Raw genomic sequence first — 8,511 nt, 5'->3', positions numbered from 1 at the left:
TGGAAGATGAGAAATAAAACCAAAGCCGAAAGTGAAGACCATATACTTCAGGAACAGGCACTGTTATGGGAAACAAGGTTTCTTCTAGGCTAAACCTGACAACCCAGGACACAAGTCTGCAGACTAGCGACTCCCCCCGCCTTCTCCATGAAACGTGGGGGTGTCGCTTTGCCTCTGCTGCAGTACAGTGTCTTGTGGCCACAGGGTTTCCTCTGTCTTCTGGAAACAAACCTTCTCTGTGCTCAGACCCACCCACCCCTCTCTCCCTGGGGTCCCGTGATGTGCTGCAGGATTTACACCGGAGAATAGACAAGGCACGTCTAACTACCCCCTTGGAGGACAGCCGCTTCCACTATGGTTTCAACACCAGCTACCTGAAGAAAATCCTCTCCTACTGGCGGAATGGATTTGACTGGAGGAAGCAGGTGGAGGTTCTCAACAGATACCCTCACTTCAAGACTAAGATTGAAGGTACGTTTCCAAACACCAGCCGCGGGGATATATGTGATGGGAACGGCTTTCTTAGACACCGGATGTGACTTAGACAAAGCTGGGGGAGACCCAGAATCCAATTATTGGTCAGTTATTGGTCAGTTCAATGTATTTATAAGTGATAACGTCAGCAGGTTGCAAAAATAATGCAAAATCTGCAAAATCCCAACAAATAACAACGGTTTGAGCTTGGATTAACATGCCGTCTGCCCAGACCCCACACACTGAGCTGGCTACCTCCCAGCCTGGGGTTGGTCCGGGAAGACATCCCTCCTCACTCTGTGTGCTGCTGTCCTCTTCCTCATGTTGGACCTTTTACGGGGTTCTCTCAGACCCTGACTGGCCCCTGTGCTCGGGGAGGCTCAAGGCTCAACCTCTGACCCCTACCCCGGCATTCTGTCCTCGTCCCCACTGGCCTCATTATTCCGCGCCCCCTGTCTTGAGTTGAGATTCTTGCTCTAGCCCCTGTCCTGGGCTTCCACTGCAGATCAGTCCCGACAGAGGCCTCTGGGGACAGCCAGCTTATCATCTTAGAGGAGAGGAGGAAGCTACCCGAGTCACAAGGAAGTGGAGGTTCGGGGCAGAGCCCAGCTCTCCAGCCTCCCAGCCTGTCCCAGCTTGAGCTCTAGCCGTGACACCCTCACCACTCGCCAGGCCCAGCGCTGCCTCTGAGCCCAAGTTGGCTCCTCGCTCAGAGGAGCATCCTGTGGGCACCACCGACCTTTAGAGAAGCCAAGAGGATGTTTCCTCCACAAAGGGCAAATTATGAAGTGTGGGCTTTTAACATTTTTCTTAAAAATTCAAATATTAAAAGCTTAAAAACTACAGAAGGATACACAGTGTCAGGAGTCCCCGTCTCGGCCCTTCCCCCAGTCCACAGTTCCCTCCCCAGGGATAGCTTCTGCTTCTCTTATATCCGCTTCCAGAAAGAGCATGTATGTATAGTATATATGGGTACTTTTCTTCTAATTTTAAACCCAAATGATAATGTGATAGAATTTGAATTAAAAATAATCTCGCATCATGCAGTGTGTTCCAAAGGAGGTAAGATTACCTACTAAAATAAACCTTCAACTAGGAGTAAATTTAGTAACATAGAAGGACACCCAGGATGTATTGTTAAGTGAAAAAAAATTGTTAAGTTCCAAAATAGAATGTATGCAGGGTTCTATTTTTGTTAAGAGAAAGTTATGTTCACTTAAGTGTTTAAAAAAATTCGGAAGTGTCACAGCCAAGAGGAACCTAAGGAGACGTGACAATTAAATGAACATTAGGTAAAAACTAAGGAAATCCGAGTAATATTTCATTGCGTGTATATGACAATATTATTCAGCCTTAAAAAAAAAAAAAGGAAATTCTGCAATAAGCAACAAGAAGGATCAACTTTGACGACATTATGCTAAGCTAAATAAGCCAGTCACAGGTGATTGCACTGATATGAAGTATCTAAAATCGTCAGGCTCACAGAAGCAGAAAATACAAAGGTGGCTGCGGGGGGCGCTGGTGGGGCAGGGGAAACAGGGAGTTGCTAGTTAATAGATATAAAGTTTCAGTTATACAAAATGAATCAGTTCTAGAGATCTGCTGTACTACAATGTCCCTTTACGTAACCTAACCTTCAGTCTCATATTAAATGTTTTTAATACCATTAATTTAAAAAAATAAAAACATTTCTAAAAACTAAGGAAATCTGAAGAAAGTGTGAACTTCAGTTATTTACATATCAGTACTGGTTCTTCCTTTGTAATGAATGTACTGTGTTAACGTAAGATTTAACAGTAGGAGACACTGGGTCTGAGCATATGGAAACTTCCTGTGCTATCTTCACTGTTTTGCTAGAAATCTAAAACTGTTCCAAAATAAAAAATTTGTTAAAAAAAAAGTTCGGATGGACAACACAATGTTCTCTTCAGATAGTGGTTTACGTGTGATCTCCCCCCCTGCCTCCAACTTTCGATTTATCCACATTTTCTCTTTTCTACAGTACACATGTATCATTGGAACGAATTAACAGACCAGAATGTTAGCTAGAATGTGCTGTCAGCTCCAGCCCTCCAAGTGGAGGGTTCCAGGTGTGACAGCAGCCCTGGCCTTGTTTGACGTGACCTTCCAGGTGCTATGTGAGCCCCTCAGCTGGTAAGGAGCTGCACACCAAGGGACAGTGAAGGGGCCTGGAATCCATTCTCCTGCTCTGGCTGGGATGATGTTCCAAGTTCTGCGCTTAAAGAAAGTTATATATTTAATAAATTTCCTTGGAGAAAAATTAGAAAGTACATATAACACAAAAAAGAAAATGAACGCACTTGAAATTCTGCTCAGAATAATTTTTTACATTTTTATAGTTTATCCTTTCGGACTTTAAAATTCGTATACACACAGTGTAAATGTATGCACACGCATGACTGTTTCCAAAAGTTCACTTAGACAATGGATACGGCTTGATAATTTCCTTTTACCACATAGCAAAATACACTAAACTGTTTTCTACGTCAAATAAATACACATCTGCACATCTGTACTGTCATTTTAAGCAACTGTATTTTATTCTAGAATATCATTAAACCATAACCTATTTAATTCTTTTGCTAGATATAATGGACTTATCCCCCTGCTTTGTAAATTGTTAAACAAGTATTTATTGAGCCCCGCCACAAGCCGGGGACTAGTCTGGGCTCTGGGAAAACAGCAGTGCCTGAGCGGCTCTGGCCTTGGCCTTGGCCTCAAGGAGTTCAAGTTCTCATGTGCACAGGGCATAGAAACAGCCTTGCCCTTGCAGGTAGCTGTGAAGGCTGAGCCAGGGCCCATGAGCTGGGGCGCTGCCTGAGTGCTCAGCCAGCGTTGGTGGTGGTTACTGTGATGGGTACCATGGCTGTGGGGGCCAAGGTGGCAGCACCCACTGTCTGAGCTCCAGAGGGTGCAGGGCCTGGCCGGATATCCCGAGGGTCGTGACTGCGGCCTCCCCAGCTCCCTCCCAGCTCCCCCCACCTTGACTGTGCTCTGTCTCCCCAGGGCTAGACATCCACTTCATCCACGTGAAGCCCCACGAGCTGCCCTCCGGCCGTGCCGCGAAGCCCTTGCTGATGGTGCATGGCTGGCCCGGCTCCTTCTACGAGTTTTATAACATCATCCCTCTCCTGACTGACCCCAAGAACCATGGCCTGAGCGATGAGCACGTTTTTGAAGTCATCTGCCCATCGATTCCCGGCTATGGCTTCTCCGAGGCCTCCTCCAAGAAGGGTATGGGGGCCGCCGGAGGCTGTGTAATCACCCCCGTCACCTGCTGGGGGCAGGTTTTCCCACCAGGCTCTGGATGGGGGTGGGGGAGGGGTGTTTGGGCCAGCTTCTTTCAGGGCCTGAGGAGGAAGGGGCCTGAAACTGAAGTGAAGCCAGGAGAACATTTATATTAGCCAAAAAGCCCTCGGGGTCTGAAGGCAGTGGTGGGCGAGGGACTGGGGCGAGGGACTAGGCCGAGCTATGGTCATAGCCGTTCGATGCTGGCTCAGGAGCCCGGACTCTTATGTCGCCACTCAGGGGAAGGTCCACATCTGGGCCCTGGACTGGTCCAGACCAGCAAGGCTGACCAGCTCCACACTCCCTGTGGGCCCCCAGAAGCTCACCCCGGTCGGCCTCATCCCCCCGATCATTCACCCTCACAGCCTGGCTGTCCACTCCCTCCACGGAGGCGGCACCAGGCACCCCACCTCACGGACTCAGGATTCTTTCTCTCCCTCTCTGAGCTGCTCCTACCTGACCTGGAGCAAGCGCGGGTGAGGGATTTCACGGGACACCGGGAGTGTCCAAGGAGTGACCTCGCCATGACTCTGTTCTCTTTCCCTCTCTCAACCAGGCTTGAATTCAGTGGCCACCGCCAGGATCTTTTATAAGCTGATGCTACGACTGGGCTTCCAGGAATTTTATATTCAGGGTGGGGACTGGGGGTCCCTGATCTGCACCAACATGGCCCAGCTGGTACCCAGGTGAGGGCCACTTTCAGGCGTGTGTGTGCATGCACGTGTATGTGTGCGTGCAGCTCAATGAGGTGGACAGCTGTGCGCGGCAGCAAGGTCATTCACACCGGGCCCTGCCTGGACATAGTATCTGAGCCCTCTTGGCAGGAGCCACCCAGGCAGGATGCTTGTGAGCAAGGGAGAGGCGAGAAGGTTCCCTGTCATTCAGCTCTGCCTTTGACACGGATCCTCCCTCAGTTAGGTGTCACATAGGGTTGGTGACTCTGGGCCAGGTGCCCAGGTACAGAGGGCCACTTAGAGGAGCGGAAGATCAGGGAATAGAGCTTTCTGATGGGCTAAGCCTTGGGAGAGACCTGACTGGAACTTCGTAGAAACTATTTTCTCCACAACCTGTTCCTTCACCTCATGTGGCCACCCCAGCGGGGCAGATGCTGAAGGGGGCTGGCCCTGGCGGCCTCTTCCTCCTCCATCTCTTCCCTCCCCCCATTTCCTTGACACCAGCCCAGCCTCACCTGGTCCCTCTCTGCCCTCAGCCACGTGAAAGGCATGCACTTGAACATGGCTTTGATTTTAAGAAACTTCTACACCCTGACCCTTTTCCTGGGACGGCGTTTCGGGGGGCTTTTCGGCTACACCGAGAGGGATATGGAGCTGTTGTACCCCGTCAAGGAGAAGATTTTCTACAGCATAATTAGGGAGAGTGGCTACATGCACATCCAGTCCACCAAGCCGGACACTGTGGGTGAGTGCTGTTCAGGGACCTTCTCCACCAGGGGCAAGAGGAGGCGGCCAGCCTCAGTTGCATGCAGGAAGGGGTCCCACTAGGGGGAGCCTCACCTACCCCCAGGAACACCGTTCACCTGGTGACGGCCTCTTGTGAGGGACTCGGAGCTCTTCCGACTCTTAAAACTGCGTTTTCCATGTGGTGGATTCAGTACTCCTAGTGGCCTTGGCCCCTCTGGGATTGTGGGGGCAGGGAGGTGAATTCTCAGGACCCTGAGGGGATGCCACCGTGACAGCTACGGGGAGCCCAGCAACCATTTCTGCCACCAGGGCCATGTTAAAGGAGCATTTCTTTAAAAAAAAAAAAAAAGATAAAAACACTTAAAAAGATGAACTTATACAAATACGAAATGAACACATGTCAAAGATTTTAACTCATTAATTAATTTTTAAAAAACAGTAAAACGTAAAACAATTCAAAAGCGATTAGGAACACAAAATTAATGGACCAAGAGATGCAAAACTTGTCAAAATCCACAGAGTAATCAATGAAATCTCCGCTGAACAAAAAATAATCGTTTTCCAGTTTTATTGAGATACAATTGACGTACAGCCCTGCATGCATTTCAGGCGTACAGCAAGCATCGTGACGTGACTCGTGTCGATCGTGAAATGATGACCACAATAAGTTTAGTTAACATCCATCTCCTCATCTAGATACAAGAAAAAAACGTTTTTTTCCTTGTGATGAGAACTTTTAGGATCTACTCTCGGGACAAAATTCATTTGCTTCTCTATGAACAGGAATTACTTGCATCGCTGTCCCTTTTATAGTTTACAGAGCTAGACAACGAACGGCTAAGACAGGGAAGAGGGGGGACCACTGTCGATCAGAGAACCCCAGAAGGGTCCACTAGATGACTCCCTGAATCCCACTCTCAGGGCGCCCGGGCATTGTTTGCCCATTTCAAAGTCTTTTACAGTGTTCAGGACAGTCCCGTGCTCACACACATTAGGCAGCTCGTGATAATAATAATAAAATAATAATAATAATAACAATAATACCACTTTATAAAGTCAGGTTTTTTTTTCTTCTGATTATAAAAGTAATCCATGTTCATGGTCAAAAAATTGTAAGGTGCGAAAAGCACAAGACAGAAAAGATAGTCCCTTTTCACCCCTCCTCCTTCCCCACCTGCCCTCGCCCCAGCCTTCGAAAGAACATGCTAAAATTTTGGTCCACGAATCTTCCCCAGTGGAATCTGCTGTAGCGTCAACACTCACATCAAGACAGAATGTGACGCGTCAGCCCAGAAGCCCCCTGGGCCGTCTTCCAGGCCCTGGAGCCTCCCAACCCTCCAGGGCACCACCCTCCTGCCTTGTGGCAGGTAGACTCGTTTGGCCTGTTTTCATCCTTTATAGAAAATGGAACTGTAGAGCAGATTCTTCTTTTGAGTCTGGCTTCTTCTGCTCAATGTCCTGTTTGTGAGGCTCACTCACCCAAGCTGTTGTGTCCCAGCTGTTTTTAATGCCTGCCCAGCATTTTAGCTTTCGGGAAGATCAATATTTGTAACCGAGCCCCTATTTTGGATTTTTAGGTGGTTTCTCGTTTTTCACTAATCATAACATATAAACAAACAAAAAAAACAGTACCTTTTTAAAAACAGCGTCCATATGTATTTCTCATTTGGATCTCAAAACCCAGAGTCATAGACCCTTGTGTCTAAAGAAAACTGCCCGTGGGGTGTCTGAATCCCCACGAGGCAGTGCGGGAGGTATTCCCCCTGTTACCAGATGACACTCCCAAGGCGAGAGTTACGGAAGTGAGGTGCAGGAGCACCCCGAGGGGCAGGGCTGAGCTGTGCCCCACCATGGGCTCCTGGTCCCAGGCCTGAGTCGCTCCCTTGTTTCTTCTCGTGCCAGGCTGTGCCCTGAATGACTCTCCCGTGGGACTGGCCGCCTACATTCTAGAGAAGTTTTCTACCTGGACCAATTCAGAGTTCCGAGACCTGGAGGACGGAGGCCTGGAGAGGTGAGACCCACGCACCTAGCGGCACCTTCCTCACACGCCACCCTCCTCTTGTCTGGGTGGGGTGGCCGGCAAGTTCTGTCTGTTGTTGGATGACTCACAAATCCTCACCCTCTGGCCGGCATAGCCCTGGGGACTGGATGAGGCACAGAGAGGTCTAGGCCTCGCTTCCAGCCTCACGGTGTGACCGCTTGCTCTGTGGAAGCCCACCCCGAGGGCGGCTGCAGAAGGAGGGGGGGCCTCTCGAGGCCACAGCCTCCACAGGACATGACTCCCGGGTACCTGGCTCGACTCAGGCTCCATCAAGGTCAGCCCAGACCCACCTTCTCCAGGGCCTGCCCACCCCTTTCTTTATTTCTTCAGAGACACACCGAGCACCAGATACAGTGAACTGGGACTGGATCCCGCCTCAGGGGAGGGACTTTGTCTGGGCCATGCCCGCACCCCAGCACCCGGGACCATAATGGGGATATCGTAGGTGCCCAGTAAATATTTGTTGGGTGGACGAGCTCAAAAGATTCAAGCCAAGGACTGCAGGAGTCCAGAGAAAGGAAGATTCGTTTTATCTAAGGGGCAGAGAGGAGAAATGTTGGGAGAATATTTTTGATTTGGGCTTTGACGGGTGAGTAGGAGTTCGCTGCATGGAAAGGATTTAAAAAAAAGCGGGGGGAGATTTAGGCAAGAAAAGCAGAGGCGGAGGTTGGAGTGATTAAAATGCAAGGTGTGCTTAGAAAGGGTGACTTTCCAGAGGCTGGTACTTGGGGCCAGACCAAGAACTCCTTCCTGTGGGCGGGTCCTCCAAGAGGCTCCAAGCTCTCTCCCTGGGACCTCCCGCTACGCGCACTGGGCAGGACCCAGGGGTCGATGGGGCTCCGCTAGGAACACCTTGGCAAGGGGCCCGGCCCTGCTCCTTGAACACAAATACCTGGGGCCAGATGCGAGGCCCCCGCGGGCCGCCTGCAGGCTGCCTCCTGCAGCTCCTGCCCAGCTACAGGGACCGTGGGAGCTTCCAGCAGGGGGTAGACAGGCTCAGATCTGTGTTCTAGAAAGATCACTAACTGCAGTGGGTCGAAGGTCGTCGTTGTGGTATTTTTCAAGCTGTGGTCAGAGCCTCGGGAGATGGAAGCACTCAGCCGACTTGTTAAAGGCGAGTTCACGAGTTCATGGGGTTTAAATGTTTATTGAAACTATTTGGTTTTCACTGACCAGTTTTCATTTGTCATCAAAATTGCGTTTTAAAAGATGTTTATTTGCTCCGTCCCTGCCCTGTGCTGCTGTTGCTAGAGATCCAGGATTCAG

The 8,511-nt window shown here is 49.9% G+C and overlaps 1 protein-coding gene across 1 annotated transcript in view; it reads left to right on the top strand.

Annotated features, from left to right (window-relative positions):
* EPHX1 (epoxide hydrolase 1) overlaps positions 1–8,511 on the top strand; it is a 12,714-nt gene that overhangs the window by 1,814 nt on the left and 2,389 nt on the right. The window contains exons 2-6 of the mRNA XM_011360841.1: positions 291–471; positions 3,502–3,729; positions 4,340–4,469; positions 4,994–5,202; positions 7,107–7,215. Coding sequence (XP_011359143.1) covers positions 291–471; positions 3,502–3,729; positions 4,340–4,469; positions 4,994–5,202; positions 7,107–7,215 — 857 coding nt within the window. The remainder of the gene's footprint in view (positions 1–290; positions 472–3,501; positions 3,730–4,339; positions 4,470–4,993; positions 5,203–7,106; positions 7,216–8,511) is intronic.

Source organism: Pteropus vampyrus, unplaced genomic scaffold, assembly GCF_000151845.1.
Source record: "Pteropus vampyrus isolate Shadow unplaced genomic scaffold, Pvam_2.0 Scaffold60, whole genome shotgun sequence".
Lineage (NCBI taxonomy): Eukaryota > Metazoa > Chordata > Mammalia > Chiroptera > Pteropodidae > Pteropus > Pteropus vampyrus.
The sequence above is the reverse complement of the archived record's forward strand: the minus strand, read 5'-3'. Positions and strand labels throughout refer to the sequence as shown.